The sequence below is a fragment of the Carassius auratus genome, chromosome 23 (assembly GCF_003368295.1).
Source record: "Carassius auratus strain Wakin chromosome 23, ASM336829v1, whole genome shotgun sequence".
Lineage (NCBI taxonomy): Eukaryota > Metazoa > Chordata > Actinopteri > Cypriniformes > Cyprinidae > Carassius > Carassius auratus.
Window position 1 is genome coordinate 1,261,220 of NC_039265.1, and position 19,189 is coordinate 1,280,408.

At 38.7% G+C, this 19,189-nt stretch overlaps 1 protein-coding gene across 8 annotated transcripts in view; it reads right to left on the reverse strand.

The window, feature by feature from the left end:
* The window catches only part of utrn (utrophin), a 194,496-nt gene that overhangs the window by 123,410 nt on the left and 51,897 nt on the right, over positions 1-19,189 (reverse strand). For 5 of the 8 annotated variants that reach the window (XM_026199167.1, XM_026199169.1, XM_026199163.1 and 2 more), the window contains 21 exons: positions 18,699-18,879; positions 15,487-15,602; positions 13,407-13,547; positions 13,208-13,321; positions 11,496-11,651; positions 9,876-10,046; positions 8,797-8,976; positions 8,553-8,708; positions 8,132-8,281; positions 7,859-8,020; positions 7,519-7,650; positions 6,564-6,737; positions 6,244-6,399; positions 5,825-5,995; positions 5,571-5,750; positions 4,001-4,129; positions 3,523-3,693; positions 3,255-3,431; positions 2,153-2,281; positions 668-907; positions 280-452 (listed from right to left, as the gene is read on the reverse strand). In XM_026199167.1, the coding sequence (XP_026054952.1) occupies positions 280-452; positions 668-907; positions 2,153-2,281; positions 3,255-3,431; positions 3,523-3,693; positions 4,001-4,129; positions 5,571-5,750; positions 5,825-5,995; positions 6,244-6,399; positions 6,564-6,737; positions 7,519-7,650; positions 7,859-8,020; positions 8,132-8,281; positions 8,553-8,708; positions 8,797-8,976; positions 9,876-10,046; positions 11,496-11,651; positions 13,208-13,321; positions 13,407-13,547; positions 15,487-15,602; positions 18,699-18,879 (3,359 nt within the window). The remainder of the gene's footprint in view (positions 1-279; positions 453-667; positions 908-2,152; positions 2,282-3,254; positions 3,432-3,522; positions 3,694-4,000; positions 4,130-5,570; positions 5,751-5,824; positions 5,996-6,243; positions 6,400-6,563; positions 6,738-7,518; positions 7,651-7,858; positions 8,021-8,131; positions 8,282-8,552; positions 8,709-8,796; positions 8,977-9,875; positions 10,047-11,495; positions 11,652-13,207; positions 13,322-13,406; positions 13,548-15,486; positions 15,603-18,698; positions 18,880-19,189) is intronic. The other 3 variants (XM_026199164.1, XM_026199173.1, XM_026199166.1) reach the window with 2 other exon arrangements.

Here is a 19,189-nt window from a genome sequence, read left to right on the forward strand (position 1 = left end):
CTCTTCTTAGCCCACTGCAACCAACACTCACACACATCCAACTGGAAGCGCTCTACAATTAAAGAGATGGCTAATTATAATCTCTTTCATAACTAGAGATGCAATATTAAAATCTATCATACTGTATGCATCACTGGTTTCATGCAATAACTACGATCATGTCCAACAAATGAAATGCAAATGTTTTTTGTGCGACTATGGACCGTAAAGGGGACACGGTGAAAGACTGCTCGTCTAGACAGGGAATTATGGGAGAGTGCAGAGTCACTGGAGGCTCACCCTTTCCTCTGGCTGTACATGCGGTTGACTCGGTCCCACTCTGAGTTCAGCTGTGTCAGGGCATCGGATATCTGTGCCATCTCCTGTCTGGACGCTTCCAGAATCACATCCGGCTGGCGCTCATTAATCACTTCCACCTGCTCTCCCAGCCGCTCCAAACTCTCCTTTATATTCTAGAGACAGAGACACAGAGAAGTCAGTACAGAACAACTGAAAACATCAGCTAGTGAACAGGACGTTATTATGCTCAACAGTCTAGCTTATGCACAGAAGACTGAATCTTAGCAAGCTAGTTTCAAAGCAGTTTCCCCAATGCTTGTTCCAGCACACTGATATCTGGAGCTCTTGAACCTTGTCATGAATGAAAGGACTGTAGTGTGTGTCTGACCCTGAGCGCGTCCTCCTGGCTGGAGAAATCCTCAAACAGTCCTCCGCTGAGCTCTGAGGAGTTCAGGAGCAGCTCGTTGTCGGCCATGGCCAGCAGAACCTTATTAATGTCCAGCAAATAGTCGGACGGGGAGACGGACGCGCTCCTCTCATCCTGAGGAGCGAGGGATGACTCTGATCTCTGCGGAGGAGAAGACGATGACTCCAGCACAACTGTCTGAGTTCTGATGATACGAAGCTCCTGCAGAGAGAAACACAGAGAGAGAATATAGTGAATATAAGAACTGAGTGTGAGACATACAGTGTTTCTCACATTTAACTTTTGTTTTGTGAACAAGATCTGTTGAGGGAACACAAGCAAATCAGCTGCCGATCTGCTGTAACGCTGATGTAACACAGCTATAAAAACAAGGCGTTAAAAGTTAGAACACAAACATAAAAGCCGTAACACAGCTGCAGACATTTCTGTAACATAGCCGTTAGTGTCGTACCGTAGCTGTAACCGTATCTGTAAAATAGCCATAACACAAATGTAAAGATAACTATCATTAATTTGACTCAACTGTTATGTAGACATAAACAATGCTGTAACACAGCCATAACAAAACCAATAATCACTGCTGTAGCATAACCGTAAAGTCATAATAGTAAAAAAAAATGTGTAACAATGTCTTAACAGCTGTGAATATTATTGTAAAACAGATAAGATAGCTTTAGCACAGATGTAAACAATTGCAACATAGTCATAACATATCCATAAACACACATAAAACAGTAGCCATAACCTCTATAAACACTGTTGTAACAGTCATAATGCAGCCACAACAGAACTTTAACACATCTGTAAAATAGCCATAATACAACCACAAAGTTAGCCACAATCATTGTTTTAACAGCTGTAACATCCATAAAGAAAACCGTACTCAACCTTAACATACGTAGCCAAAATATAGCTGTAGAAAGTTACAATTATAGTTGTAATAAAGCCTTAACAGCTGTAAACACTGTTGTATCAGTCATAACACAGTTAAAACATATCTGTAACACAGCCGTGAGTATAGCTGTAAAATAGCCAGAGCCATAAAATTGCCATAACAGCCGTGAACAAAGATATAACAAAGCTGAAACACCGTTGTAACAGACACAGTGCAGGCAAAATATTACTGTAACAAAGCTCTAAACATAGCTTTAATACAGCCATAACAAGTCAAGACACTGTTATTTACAGTATATAGCGCTTTTTACAATGCAAATTGCCCAATAGCTTTTCAAACACTAGCTACCTACTATTTCTTAAAATGTTGTTTTTAGAAGTTGAAAAAAGTTTTACAGATATGTCTGAACAGTAGCAATACTACTTATTACTAAAGCGAAATCTGTTGGCAGAAATGTAAATACTGCAATTTAATGGGTTTTACATGTGAAAGTGGGTTGAAATTGAGAGCCGGCGTTAGGTGGCTGACGTGTTAGGAGTGCATGAACTGACCTTGTAGCCTGTCTGGAGCAGCAGGAGTCTCCTGCGGATGTCCTCTCTTCTGTCCTCGTCAGGAACAGACAGCAGCAGCTCCTCTCCTCTCCTCAACACCTCCTCAACATGAGCTTTCTCCTCATCCAGCTACAACACAAACACACTCATTCAGCACAAACACATGACGCTTTTTAAACGGCTGTTTGTGTAGACAAGAGCAAGTCCAAAACCTCATAGCTGATGTTTAAAGGAATAGTTCACCCAAAACGTTACATTTGCTGAAAATTTACTCACCCTCAACCAAGCTTATTTTTCATGGGAACAGATTTGGAGAAATGCAGCATCCCAGCCCTTGCTAAGCAAAGGATCCTCTGCAGTGAATGGGTGCCGTCAGAATGAGAGTCCAAGCAGCTGATGAAAACATCACAATAATCCACACCTCTCCAGTCCATCAGTTTACATCTTGTGAATTGAAAAGCTGCGTGTTTGTAACAAACACATCCATCATTAACTTGAAACCATCGCTTCTGGCCACAATACGAGTCCATAATCCATAGTAACACTTCCTCCAGAGGAAAAAGTCCATCCCATGCTTTCCTCTTACATCAAAATCCAGCCACATATTTGTTCATAGCTGTTCTGGCTTGTAAATGGTGTTGGATCCGTGCAGATTTCTCCCCTGATTCAGGGGAGATTACTTTTTTTGCTGGAGGAAGTGTTATTATAGATAGAGGTCTCATATTTTAGCTGGAAGCAACTTTTTAAGTAAAAAATCATCCTAATGATTGATTGCTTTCTGACAAATACACAGCTTTTCACTTCACAAGATATTAACTGATTGATTTGTGGATTATTGTGATGTTTTTATCAGCTGTTTGGACTCTCATTCTGACGGCACCCATTCACTGCAGAGCATCCATTGGTGAACAAGTGATGCAATGTTACATTTCTCCAAATCTGTTCTGATGAAGAAACAAACACTTTTAAATCTGTGATGTCCTGAGGGTTTTTGTTTTTTGGTGAACTATTCCTTTAAAATAAATATACAGCCACCTACAAAGTGTTATGCCATCTCACTTATGAAACTCTCATCAGATGTGTGTTTGAGATGTGTGTGTACCCTCTCATCATCAGGCGTGTGTGTTTTCTCCTGTCGCTCCAGGGCTCTGATAGTAGCCTGTAGGTCTGTTTCAAACAGCTGTATCTGTGAGGAGGAGAGAAGAGGAGCAGACCTCCCATCTGTCACCTCTTGCTGCGGCCGCACCGCCTCCTGTATGACCTCCAGACCAGCAGACACCTGAACACACACAGGCTAATGAGTGTCTGTCCAGCGGCGCGGCTGGAAAACAAGCTCCACTCAGGCCTGTGCTGAGCCGCTGGAGTCGTACCTGAGCAGAGCTGATGTGCTGCGCCACCTTGTGGAAGTTGCGGTTGAGGTCGGCCAGTTTGGGCTCCACCAGCTCTCTGCACGCCGGGCCTCTGCTGGTCATCAAGATTACTGCCTGATCACGAGCACTGTCCACACGCACACTCATTCCCTCCAGCTCACACAACACAGCCTGTCAGACACACACAGAGCGGATTCAATGCATTAATGCATCTTCATGAAACCATGTTTCACTAGACGTAGACAATGTTTGTTTTTATTATCTTCTATCAAAATGTAATTACTTTCTCTGCCAAAATACAAAAATGCAAGAATAATATTAAACAACACTGTAGCCTAACATTAATAATCCAAACAAATCCTGATGGAATAAATTACATTATTTATTGTTGAAAAATCCCTTTTAGTGAAAAGACACAAATGACACAAATAACCAAGTCTGTATGTATGTGTGTGTGTTTGTGTGTGTGTGTTTCAACCTTCATCATTTTCTCTTTCTCGGCTGCAGGCATCTTCTCCATCTCATCCAGTCGTATCTCCGTCTGATAGAGCCATGTGCTGATATGAGCCAAATTCTCATCAAACATCTCCACCTCACGCATGTGATTCTACAACACACACACAGAGCATGCATGATACAGCATTTTTAAGTAAAGTAAATGTGAAATATAATAGGTAAAAAGTAATGCTGTTAAAATATAAACATTTGTAATAGTACCATTATTTTGTAGTTAAATGGAATTACTATGCATATTTTTCCATTTTTAAAACAATGTATGCATTAGTATTGCTGCATTTGATACCTCATGGAAGAATTGGAAAAAATGACAACATGAACACCAATAACAACATTAACAACAATTACAACAACAACGCACACATATATATATATTTGCCAAGTTTGGTTATCCATACTCGGAACTGGTACTCTGCATTTAACCCATCCAAGTGCACACACACAGCAGTGAGAAGTGAACACACCATGAACACACACATGGAGACGAGGGTTCCTATATATGTGGGCTCATACACAAATATACACACACACACACACATTACAATATAATATATAAAACAAAAATGCTGTCCATCCAGTATTGATTTTATTCCTTTTCCAAGAATGATAAATAATAATAATAATAATAATAATAATAATAATAATAATAATAATAATAATAATAATAATAATAATAATAATAATAATAATATATTATATTACATTACATTATATTATGCTCATAAGTTAAATTTCAAAGCTGTACAACTTTGATATTAATGAAATTCTGCCATACAGACTGCTAATGACTGAAACCTCCCTTGTGAGTTAAATTTGCATACAAATGAGTAATTATGAAGGTCTTCCCCCATCATTAACTGATAAATGAGACTCCAGACACAAACTCTGTTGTTTGTGGGTGTTTGTGTGTACAGTTGTGGCCAAAAGTTTTGGCAGTGACCTGCAAAGTTTGCTGCTTGAGCTGTTGTGATATTCTTTCACATTATTTCTTGATTATTGGGTTGTGATCAAATGCCTTTTTAATCATTTCTTAAAGTTCTCGAGGGCCAAAAAATTAACTCTTTCACTGTTTTTTTAATTCCTACACAAAATGACCAGCTAACATTAATTGACTAATTAAATCAGCAGTACCTCTGAAAGTGTGAATGAGGATTTAAAATTCACTTATTCAATGATATCCTTATCAATGTTTTTCAGTATACCATAGAAACATGTGGAAAAATAATCTACAAATACATGTTAATTGAAAAACAAAATAAAATATAATTTCAATATAAAATATAATACAAATAATTAGGTTAGGGTGAAGGTTAGTTAATAGTATTTTTAATTAGCTGATATAAAAACAAAATCTATAGAATATTTAGCTATCTATAAGTGTGTGTGTGTGTGTGTGTGTGTGTGTGTGTGTCATGTGCTCCTATCCTTCTAATCAGTCTTGACAAATCACACAGAACTGAATGAAGCAGTAGTTGGGATGAAGTGAAACTAAATGAGTTAACTGCGTGATGTAAGTTGAAGCAGTCCCTCACCAGAACAGCACTGAGCCAGTCCTCGGTCATTGTGTGCACACGCTCCCAGTCTTCATTGAGCACAAACAGCTGGTCCTCCAGCTGAGCCTCGCTGCCCTCCACTAAAGCCTGCAGGGCGGCGCTCTTCTCCATCACCACAGACAGTTCGCTCTTCTTGCGCTCAGACTCCTTCAACATGCCCTACAGACAAACACTCATGTAACACACACTCAGTGTAAAGCCTGCCTGAGCGAGCGGCTGTCAAACACACTCACGTTGGCCCATGTGATCTCCGTCTCTATGTCGGCAGGCATGTCTCCTGTGCTGAGCTTCTCTTTCAGCAGCGTCTCAGTGTGCATCATCCAGGCCTGCAGGGCGGCGCTGTCCTTCTGCAGTCGCTGAGACAGAGACAAGGCCTTCTCCAAATCCTGCTTCCCCTCTGTCACCTAACCACACAAAATAGCACACAAACTCATTTTACTTTTGTAATGTTATGCATTTCTGAGTGGATTTTATCCACTGGAAACTGATTGGGTGGTGAAAAGTAGAAAAACAGAGGCTGTAGAGGCTGAACGTAACCTTTTACTTTTCAAACCTAAAAGTCGCAAAAGCAAAATGTACAAAAACAAAACAAAAACATGCATATGTTGCTTTTATTGCGGTTTTAACCATGTATTTATAAATGCACACAGACCTGAGCTCCCAGCTCATTGTAGAGTAATTTGAGGGCAGTGAGTTGTTCATCCATTTCTTTAGGATTTTCCGTCTGCTGTTTCTGTACGATCTGTCTTCCTGTTTTAATCACCGTCTCCACCTCCAGTTTCACCTCGCTCAAGATCTTATACAGTTTCTGCATTTGTAAAAACAACACGCACACATAAAGCACAAGCAGTGTGAGTGAGAGTCCATGATGAGGTGGGCTTTTCAGTCTTGTTACTGTAAAACAAACTATTAAACTATTTTTTAGGTAGCTGGAATACAGGTGAAATATAATAATGCCTGTGTGTTTCTCACCATGCATCCGTTTAGGTGGGTCTGGATCTCCTCTGGTTGTGTGTCTTTCAGGTCCAGGATGTGAAGTTCGGCTTTAGCGTTGTCCAGAATCCTCTTGCAGTCCAGCATCCGCTGCTCAAAGTTGGCTGGTTTCTGGAACAGCTGGAATTTGGTACTAATCTCCCGGAGTTTCCGCTAAAACAGAGATACACAAGATAAACTTCAGGGCTGGAATACACAACTATTAAAATCTGAACAGATTTAAAAACACTAGCAATCATTCTCTGGACGGTTCGGTTAATGGTTACAGAGGAAAAACTGGGACCAGTTGCATAAACATAGCCACTATGTTAAGACTGTGTCTTGAGAACTAGAGAACCAACAAGCGTAATCAGACTTACTTCTTGGATTCAAATTAGTTCATCCACTCATTTGATAAATGACTTTAAAATGTTACGACCAATCGTAAAAAAAAAAGAAAAAAAAAAGAGGACTTTTAAAGACTAGTCTAAGCGCTTTATGCAACTGGCTCCGGGGCATTGCACACTAAATGACAATCACACATTACTTGAACATTACTGAATAACACCAAAAACTCTATAAATAAACCCTAAAACTAAAAACCTAATAAAACAAAAAGACTTGACTTAAACTCACTAATTTGATCCAGGTTCAATGACTCAAGATAATCTGATGTGCACACATGCATTCTGTCAAAATATTTGTTGTTGGACATTAAATGTGACATGTAGAATTTTAAACCTACACATAAGTGTATCTTTATCATAGTAGCAACTGTATATCAAAAGCTGGCTAATACTAGCTCAAATTAATTAAATGTGTGTTCCTTTTTATTTATTTTTTTAAGTTGCATTTCCTGTATACTTTTATTTTTAGTAATTAACTAAACCAGGGTGAAGTATGAACAGTGTTTGCATTTCCACTCCTGTCCTGCGGGGGCAGTATTGTGTCTCACCTGTAACTGGTCCAGGAGGGTTCCTCCTCGCACTGGTTTGCCCTCTGGGACAGTCGGAGGCACGTTACCTACATTCCTCCTCCTCAGATCCTCCAGTGTTGCCTCATGGGTGGCTATCTCAGCCTGAATGGCCTGCATTCAGAAGATTTTTAATGTTAAAAGCACAAGAGTAAAAGAGGAATATAATAATATAATGATCAGTCAGTGGTTATTGGAAATCTCGAGTATCTCTGAATATCTACATGTGTGAAGAGTGTGGTTTGTGGCATCTGTTGTGAACGAGGAGCTCGTACCTGGGCTTCCTGTGGCAGCTGTGAATGAGGAGTGTGTGTGTTTATACCTGAGCTTCCTGTGGCAGCTGGAAGGCGTCGATGCGGTCGGTGAGGTACGAGGTGAGCGTCTGGTCCAGCTGCGTCAGGGACGTCTGTAGTGTGTGTAACACCGCCTCGTTCTCTCTCAGAGTCCCCAACTTCTGCTCCAGACACATCTGACGTGCAGCAGCCTACAACACACACACACACACACACACACACACATGAATGTAACACTGCACATCTGATGTGAATCTGAATCAGTTCTGGTGAATCATTTGATCTGTTCACGACAAACACACCAGCTGAGTCAGTTCTTCGTAGCGTGAGTTGAAGCTCTCCAGTTTCTCGCTGATGAGTTCATCCAGAATGCCTCCATCTATGAGAGTCTGGGCCAGCTCTCGAATCTGAGTCCTGTTATCACCCGGATGACGCAGAACCGACTCCAGAGACTGAAAGAGAGACACATCAGGACTCCCATTTACAACTTGGACATGATTTTAACATCCAACTCTGTCAAAAATGTGATCTTACAACAAGCATTCTTAATTTTACAACAAGCATTCGATTCTGGAATTGCGATTGATTTTGGATTCCCAACCCTAATGGGAAATCTGTATGGAGAAATCTTTCACCCTGACTTGAAATTCTCAATGATGTGGTTTAATATCGAAATGACTGTAATTTGGCTGCACATATTTGTCGAAACATGCTGACCCACACCTTTAGCATGGAAGCCGTTACCTCCAGAGTCTCGCTGACAGACTCTGTGTTTTCTGGGACGGTCTCGGGGGCTTGAACTTTCTCCTCCAGCATGTTCAACCAGCCAGACTCCACATCCAGATACTGCAGCAGCTCGATCCAGCAGGACCACACCTCCTGAACATCAGTACAAACACATCAGATATCTCAGCTAGACGTCCAAAGAGGAATCAATCAAATCACAAGGTTTCCTCTGTGTGTGTACCTCGAGCGTGTGGCACTTGCTCTTGAAGCGATCACACAATTTCTGGTAGTTCTGCAGCACTTCATTGAGCTCAGGGCTCAGGTCCGGACCACCAGGGGGCGGCTTACCAAACAGCACATTAATGCTGTCCTTCAAGATCTTTACACGCACTTCCTTCTGTAACACATCCTCTTTAGCCCTCTGAAACACACAGAACGAGAGAGAACCTTTACACAGAGGTCCTGAAGGAAGCATGTAGATAAATAAAGTGTCATTATCATGAAAATCCTTTGGCACCATTACGCCTTTGACACAAGAAACTAGAATAACATTGTCAGAGCTTTAGAAAAAAAATAGTGCTGTCAAATGATTAATTGCGATTAATCGCATACAAAATAAATGTTTTCTTTGCATATGATATATAAATACACATACAAAGTGAATATATTTTTTATATTTAAAATGTATTTACTGGTCTATATTTATATTCATATAATTTATATTATAAATAAATATATTTAATATATAATTCTAACATTTTTCTGAAATATTTACATGATTCTGTTTGTATTTATGTTACATAATAAATATACACAGTACACACACAGATATTATTGTAAACAAAAACTTCTTTGGATGCAATTAATCGTTTGACAACACACACACACACAAAATAATACAGATAAAAAACAATAAACACATTCACAACAAAACAATAACACATGGAAAAACATGCTCAAATTTTTTTAATCATAAAAAAGTACAACTTTACATTCATTTTTACTAATTAATGTTTAATAAACAATATGCAATGCTTTGAAGATCACTTGTTTATGTATACTCAAAAGATAACAGATAAAAAATACCAGTCTCAGTGTTTCAAAACTGAAAATATTAAAATATTTTTTTTTATAGAAAATAAAAGCTTGACGTAAACATTAGAACACTAATTAAATTAATAAATGCTATAACAGTATATAAATAATACTAAAACAGTACTGGAAAATACAAGAAGCGTAACTATACATTAAAAAGCAATACAAAATATAATGCATAAAATAATTAATAGTGAAAGTTATTATAGAACTGTTATGTTCTACCTTCATCTCCTGCAGCGCCTCGTCCAGCTCCTCGGGGCTCTTGTACTCAAAGTCTCTCATCAGAAACTCCTCGTCCACTTGAATCATCCACTCGCGCATCTCTGCCACGTCTTTCTTCAGATTCATCACTTTCTCCTGACCCTCACTCACACGCTCCTCGCGCCTCAACAACTGCAGATAAAATCCACCTTAACATGACTTATCCCAGAAGAGCATGCTCCTGAATCAAGCCGGGTGGGGAAGTGGCTTACTCAATGCTTTCTACTTGGAAAAAAACACCTTGTACAAGCTCTTTCCTTGCTGTGCAGCTAAGAGATGTTAAAGGGATAGTTCACTTTTGGTATGTTTTAGCTTATCTCAAGGGCATCCAAGATGTAGGTGTCTTTCTTTCCGCAGTAGTTTCCATTTGGACATTTTTAGGTCAAACCGTTCTTGTCTGTGACTCATATAATGGAGGTCTATGGTCAACACCTCAAAGAGCATGCACAGAGGAGTCCAAATTAAACAATTCCCCATCGTAAGTACACATTGATGACCTAAGACACGAAACGAGTGGTTTGTGTAAGAAAACAAACAGTATTTATATTGTTTTTATCTCTTGTACACAAACACGTTCAACTGATTTGAGTGCGCGAGTGCTTCCTGATGTGACGTGTGCGCGCGCTCTGGCTTTAGTCTGTGCAAGCGCGGAAAGCGCCGGAGGTGATCTCTCGTGCATCGGCTGCAGCAGCACGTCTTCAAGCCTCAGAGAGACAGAGATCTCTTCAAAATTGGTGGTGTTTTAGTAGCAAGTGTTGTGAGATGCCAACAGAAGTGGAGAGCAAATGTTGTCACGAATGGAACAACTACAAGACGACGATGAGGACATTGACAGTATCCCATCACACATCCTGCCTGACTGAAGATCCTGAGTTTTCTCCGCTGTTGAGATGCAGCGTTTTGCACATTGTGTTTTGTTTGCCACGTATAAACTGGAGGCGACGTCCAATGCCAGAGGGAGCCAATGGCACGCTGTCAATAGAGTGAGTAATGTGTTGTATTTTTATTATAATCGCAACGATTATAGGGTGCATTATAAACAAATTAATTAATTACAATTACTGCATTATATTTCAGATAGTGCAGATTGGTGGGGTAGCGTGTGGTAAACAGTAAACAATGAGTGACGTATATGCGCGAGAGATCACTTCCAGCACTTTCCGTGCTTGCGCAGACTAAAGCCAGAGCGCGCACGCATCACATCAGGAAGCACTCGCGCACTCAAATCAGTTGAACGTGTTTGTGTACAAGAGATAAAAACGATATAAATACTGTTTGTTTTCTTACACAAACTGCTCGTTTCGTGTCTTAGGTCATCAATGTGTACTTACGATGGGGAATTGTTTAATTTGGACTCCTCTGTGCATGCTCTTTGAGGTGGTGACCATAGACCTCCACTACATGAGTCACAGACAAGAACGGTTTGACCTAAAAATATCCAAATGGAAACTACTGCGGAAACAAAAGACTCCTACATCTTGGATTCCCTTGAGGTAAGCTAAAACATACCAAAATTTAATTTGAAAGTGAGCTATCCCTTTAAGGCCATTGCATTCAGTGTTCTGTGTTCATCTTTCGCACCTCTTTACTGAGCGTGTCCCAGCGTCTCTGACTGTGGTCCAGCTCCGTCTGGCCCCAGCTGATCAGACCATGTACTGAGCTCTGCTGCACGGCCGCCACGTTCTCCTTCATCTGCTTCAGAGACGAGTCCACGCTCTCCATCTCACTCACCAGCTCCTGCACAGACACATCTCAAACATCACTCACTTCTTCAGAGAAACTCACACACAATCTCCAGCTGATTTCTCAACCAGTTTAAACTATGTCTAGCAAACCAGCTCAACAAGTCCACCACGGTGGTTAACCAGGACAACCCTGGACCTGCTGATAAACCAATTAAACCAGCGCCAAACAGCTAGAAACTGTGTAAAACTAGCAGCATTAAAGACCTGATATACTTCAAGTGAAATCAAAGAACAAACTAGTGTGAACAATCAATTTTCACCTTATTAAAGCTCATCAGATGTCCACAAATAAAAACATAACACCGGACAGCTGATTTATAGCAGGTAATGAAATGTAATTTTAACTGACAGCTGCTCTGACACTGCTAATTTAAGTTTAATTCTGTAAAGTTGCTTGTTTTAAATCAATCTATTGTATAACATGAAGTTTTGAATCACATGCTCATGCAAGCAAATCCACATTGCTATGATCAGAGGCTTCTTTAAAATGATAGTTCACACAAAAATGAACATTTGCTGTTAATTTACTTAAGACCTTTTTCTTCAGTAGAACAAAAACACTGTGGTGCTTGATAAAATGCAAATCAATGGCTACCTTCACTATGAAAGTCAAAAAATCTGAGAACACAAAGAAGTATTCATGTCTCCAGCCGATATATTGAGGTCTTATGAAGCGAAATGATCGGTCGGTGCAAGAAGCTAACCTAAAATTATTACCTGTAATCCTGAGCCTAAGACAAACAGTCAGGAATGATGTTCAGTTTGTGAATGAATAACCTTTTCGAACCAATTCTTTTTGGTCAACTAGTTGTAACAGTTCACAAAATCAGACTGTAGCGTCTACATTTAGCATCTAATCCTGTGATGAATGAACTCATTCAGAGCTTGTGATATGAACACGCATAAAGTGAAGCCAAATTCACTTTTTTTATGGTTTCTCATCGTTTGTGTGAAAAGGTGAGCTGATGGAGACTAGTTTATTCACATTATATGCTTTAGACTTGTAAAACATCCACGTTTCCCATCATTGTTAGATGCTTTGATGATATAATTTTCATATACGTATATACTGCATAATTGCACGAACTAGTTAATTGAACCAGATGATTAAAACAAACGGTCCAAAAGAACCCGTTCACAGAAAAGGATCAGAGTTCCCTGTCTGCCTGAGGCACTGGATTACAGGTAATGTTATAAATAATGTTCAGTTTCTTGCACAGACTGATTGTTTCGCTTCATAAGACCTCAGTATATCATCAAGAACCACAGGTATTAATTCTGTGCTGCCTGTATATGCTTTTGTTTTGACTCTCAAAGTGCCGGTAGCCATTGACTTTAATTTCATAAAATCCCCAAAAACCATGGTTTCAACTAAAAGTCATCTGTTCTACTCAAGAAAACAAGTCACCTATATCTTGGATGGCCTGAGGGGGGAGTAAACTAACAGCAAATGTACATTTTTGGCTGAACTGTGAGTATATTGATGTTTTCATTGAACTAGCTGGATTATTCACCATGAATGACTTATTGAATGTGTTGACCTCTGACCTTGCACTGGTTGAGTTCTTCCTGTAGTTTGTCGGCGTGACTGAATCCGCCGGTGTCTCGAGACAGCAGCTCCTCGACAGCATCCAGCCAGCGCTCCACCTCCTCACTCTTCACCTGATCCACATCAACACCACCGTCACAACACACCACATCCATGCAGAGACAAGCATCTCGATCAGGCTGATGGCAGAGCTCTCACCTTTGTGTCCTTCATGCTACCCAGAATGCACTGCAGCATGCTGAGCTGATCCTGGGCGGCGGTGGAGAGCTCGGTCCAGGCCTGCTGCTCTGCTGCCCCTGACGCCTTCTGCGGCTGCTGCTCTATCTCAGCACAAAGTGCCTAGAACACAGATTGACCCAGAAGCGGTCCCCAGGTCATACTTTAAATCATCAATACTAATATTATATCTCTTAGAAAACAGCCACTGAAGTAACCAAGAATGAATTCCCTGCCAAACCATTACAGTTATGCTGTAAAATTATGATCAACTGACTTGGGAAACAAATTATGTGATTTCAAGTAAGACCAGTTTGATAAACTTGAGAAACTATGGAGACATCTATCATTAATATAGTATATAGAATCAAGTAATACTTGAAAATTTATTATTTGCATAACACTTGACCACATTTGAGACACAAAACTGGGGTTATTATTATTATTTTTATGTATCTGTTCAAATGTTTGTTAACTAGATAAATTTGAATTTAAAATATATGTTTTGATGAAAAATAATAAATAAATAATTTGAAATCTTGCCCTGGGAACTAACTGAAATAAATTTAAGTGGAAGTATTAAAATTACTAAAAATGATTTTTTTTTTTTTATAAAAGCTGAATAGAAAAGCACATCAAAATGACTTTAGAACTATGAAAATGAGAACTGAAAAACAAAACTAAAAGCTAAAAAAAAATACATTTTAATATTACAATTATTAAATAATACTAAATACTGATAAAAATTTTGAGAACTAATAAATGCTAATGATAAATGAGTAAATACTAATAATAAATTAATAAATACTATAATATTGTACAATACTAAGGTAACACAGCACAAAAATATCGCAGACTAAAAATGTTTCTAGAATTCGTGCAGTAAATTTGTAAAGTAACGTATCGTAACCTAAAGTAAAAGTAAAAAAGTTAAATAAAATAAAAGATGCATCACAGTTCACCATAACTGCATGCGAAGGTTAGCAAAGTGTCTTCAAAATACCATACAATGAAGAAAAAGGAAAAAAAAAAGATGTCACTTTTTTTCTATTTTTTAATGACATGGTAACTACTGTTAAATTGAGACTTAGATATGCTGGTTTTGGATATGCTTGGATATGCTGTTTTTTGTTATGCTTAAAAACTTATTTGTGATATGTAAACACCTATTCAAAAGTGTGTTTTACTTTAATGCTTACTGTACACATTCTTGAACTACTGCTGAAAATGTACAAACGTTTACCAATTCACTTCTACAAAAATGGCTTGCACACATTTTTCCATGAAAAACACATCTTGGAAATCCTTACTTGTTGTTGACTCACATGCATAAAATGTAATAAGAGTGCAGAGTGCAGTTCTTCATTCACACCCACAGATGGAGACACAGCTCAACCCACAATCACCTACAAGCCCTCCAAAAACCACTTCCACTAACACAGAAACAAGTTTCTGCCTCTCACAGCCCATAATCAGCTCTTGTGTATGACAGACATCACATAGCTGGATGCAGGGTCATATTCAGTCCGTCTGTGTGGGCCGGTGAGAGCTGTGCAGACGTGCCACGTGGACATCGTCGGCTCAGGCCAGAGACCAACACAGCAGAGTATAAATATTTATAGAAATTTAAACCAATGCCAGCCAGCATTTGCTCACTTAGCCACTGGCGTTCTTCCCATCATTCATGGAGTTAATGAAAGAAACATCCAAAAACCAAACGCTAACAGAGAATCCACATATGGCACAATGCTAGATCAACACACCAACAGACCTGAAATTTCCCTAATGTCACCACACCTTTAGAATATTGTCTTTTTGTAATTATCATCAACGTTATTGTCCTTGATATGAACGTGCTTTAACTCTCATTGATTTACTGTAAAGGGCAAGAGTGACTTCAAAGACATTGTCTACAACAGATCAATTCTGCGGCCAATCAGATGTATTCAACAACTTTCATTTCAGGTAAATAGTCTTCACTGGCAGGTGTGTCTTAACAGGCTTGCATACCCTGCACACAAGCATCCCTGTCATACACACACACACACACACACACACACACCTGAGCTTTAACGACTCCCTGTTCAGCTGTGGGGATGTCTCTGATATCAGCGATGACCGTGTTCAGTCTGGACTCCATCTGCTGCAGCGCTCTGGACCCCACCAGCCCGGACAAAACTACAGAGACACAACGACAAATTACACACAGATCCATCACTCCAGCCATACAAGAGCAATTCATATTGATTTACAAAACGATTCTTAAGAGAAAGTGTGTTTTGGTCACTTTTCGTTCCGTTCAACACATTTTAGCAGTTTAGTCTTTCCGTGTCAGATAAGATAAGCTCATAAAACTGCATTTTAAGATACATATGCTAAATGACATGATATACATGACACGATACAATACAATGTATCATATTATACTTTATACTATATGATATGAATGAATATGTCATACAGTATATCCCAAATGACATATATATGTTATGATACTATTTGACACAATATATATGATATGAATGAGTATATGATATATATGATAAATGACATAATATGGTATGATACAGACCTATGATTGGAATATGATATGATATGGTATAAAATCTATGGCATGATATGCTACAGGGCTATGATGATACTCAGGTGTTATGGGTGGTGCATTTTCACATTTCTGATTAATAATGTATGTGAACCAGCTCTTTCAAAGATGTTTATTTGTTGAATATCTGAGAGGAGACGAAAATAACTGCCTGCGACTCATTTGTGTTTGTCATTGTGTGTGGGTGTGCATTTCTTAGCTTGAATCCCAGATGTTAGAGGTCAACAGATCAAATCATGGAACATTAGCTTTCCGACTGTCCCACGAACATTCAACTGTTTATATTTAATGCAGCCATACCTTGGGGACAAAACTGCTGGAAAATTGCCCAAAATGACTGAGACCAAAAGAGGACATACCCGAAGGCAAAGATAATTAAAAAATAAAGTAAAAATAATGCATGTTTTCTTTAAGGGATAAGGGTTTGAGCTAGACATTATAATTAGGCAAGGCAAGGCAAGTTTATTTATACAGCACATTTTATACACAATGGTAATTCAAAGCTAATTCTTTACATAAAAGTAAAATAATCATAAAAAGTAATCAATAAAACAAGGAATTTAAAAACTTTTTAAACCATTTGAAAAATATTTAAAATTAATTTAAAACAGTGGGCAACATAATAACTAAAAGCAGACTGCCTTTGTTTTGTGTGAACCCTTGGTATTTCTAACTGACGCGATCCTAATGATCTGAGTGGTCTGTTTATATTGTGTGAGCATATCTCAGTTTTCAGAATCACATCAAGATTCCTGACTTGATTTTTAGTTGTTTCACCCCTAGAGTCAAGGTATGTATTCAACTTGAGAACTTCAACTTTGTTTCCAAATGCAATGACTTCAGTTTTTTCCTTGTTTAACTGAAGAAAGTTTTGGCACATCCAACTGTTAATTTCATCAATACATTGGCAGAGGGAGTCAATGGGGCTGTAGTCATTTGGAGGCTAGGTAAATCTGGGTATCATCAGCATAGCTGCAATTTGGTTCTTTCTCATGTTTTGATTTAGTGGGAGCATATACAGGCTAAACAAGAGCGGTGCAAGAATTGAGCCTTGTGGGACTCCACATGTTATGGATGTTCACTTAGACTTCTGCTCTATCTTACATGGGGGGTTTGTCAGTCTCAACAATAGCAAAAAGAGTGCAAGCGTTGTTACTGTTTTAGCTTGTATATTTATAATAAAGCTATTACAAAGCCATTTGTATCTGTTTTAGCTAATTGTAGTCTTTATTTATACAACGCTATAGTTAGCTTTAATATAAATACATCAGTAGTCTATGGTATGTTAATCTGCTAAGCAAACATGTTTGTGTGTTTATTTAACTACACTTTGAGCACAAAATGGTTCCAGACGTTCGCTAAAAAAAAAAAAAAAAAAAAAAAAATCATCATTTTGGGACATTTTAGGAAAATCTATTTTTAAGAAAGAAACATTGTTATTGTTGCCATTTTCATTCTGGTTTAGTCTAATTTATTTCTGAAAGGTTTTCAGAATGGGGTCAGTCTATGGTCATAATTAGCTGTATGTAAAACAATAGAAGTCTATGGTATGCCCTCATTTTACATGGCTGGCTAAATGTGGGTGTGAGAGAGATTTGCTCAAGCTTTAAGGTTAAACACTGATGTACTCTTACTTAGAGCTCTTTCTAGCACACACACACACAGCGCACACATACACACAAACTCTGGAACAGGTTTATCAGTGTGTAAAAGCTTTCTCATGGGCCACACTGAAGTTACAGCCATAAATAGACTGCTCTCTCTTAGTCTGGCTCTGCTCTTGTTGGCTCCACAAATGATTTAACCTGTTGCATAAGTCACTATTTCTGTCTTTAAATAAAACTGAAGAGAACAAGACAAACAGAGACAGAGAAACAGAGGCACTGCACACCTTGGCACCAATTCAAACCCCGGGACAAATAAAAATCTCAGTGAGTCTCAATCTTTCTGTAGATCTGCTCCAAAACCTAGTGAACTTAGTGATCCTCGAAACACAAAAACAGATGTTTTTATCCAAAGTGACTTCAAAATGAAAGAAAAACTTGGCATTGTTTGCACCATGTACTGTACTTATGGTGTACTTATATTATGAACTTCTGTTGAGGTTCTCAAATGAGCACCTAATGGACACTTTACTATACCATGAGTTTGGTTTCACATTGTTAGCTTAGTAACATGCTAACGGCTCTGCTGCGCTAGCTGTGTGGAGTGATTACCTATGTCGAGAGGTTGAAACTTGAAGGAGCATTTTGGTTTTGTGTGCTGCCTAATGGACAGCTCACAAACTTCTATGGTACTTTTTTGTCATTTTTGGAGCTTGACAGAACCAGTTACAGTCTGTTTTACAGTATGCAAAGTACAGGTTGGACATTCTTCAAAATGTATTTTTATGTTTGACAGTATGAACAAAGTGATATGCGATGACATGACATGAGGGTGAATAAATAATGACTTTGTTGGCTGAAATATTCCCTTTAAAATGCAATCCTTTAAGAATGTGTATTGTTCTTTTTTTCCAGAAGTGATTTCATTTCTCTATATTTGTAGCTTGGATAGAAAAGCTCAACTACCGGTTTTCAAAATCCCAAGTTCCCTCAAATTGCAGACTGGAGTGACATTCTTTAAATGTTATGAGAGCGTAAGTGTAAAGGCTGCAACTTGGAAATGTATACCTCTAGAAATGTCCTGCCGCCGCATCTTGACCTCTTGAATAGTCGTGCTGTGGCGTGATGCCAGCGCTGTCACATTGGGCCTCATGGTATCAGGGGCACCAGGTTCTGCGGCCAGACGCTCCGTCTGAGAACAGAGATCTTCCACCTGTGGCTGAAGCTTTTCCAGCTCTGCTATTCGAGTCTGAAACACAGTACAGTAAAAACAGTACAGATTTGCTCTGTTAACAACTCTATGTTACACTGCAAAATCACATAAGCCATTCAGACTGGGATTTAACTTGTTGCTACAATCTTAAAAATAAAGGTTCTTTGTTTTGATTTTTATCTGATAATAAAATAATCAAGAGAACTTTGTTTCACCATTTTGTGCAATGGAAAGGTTCTATAAATGTTGACAGTTCTTCATGGAACCATCAATGCCGAAAAAGAACCTTTATTTTTTTTTTAAGAGTATGCTGCTAGATTCCCTTTAACATCTGATTTAAGTAAAG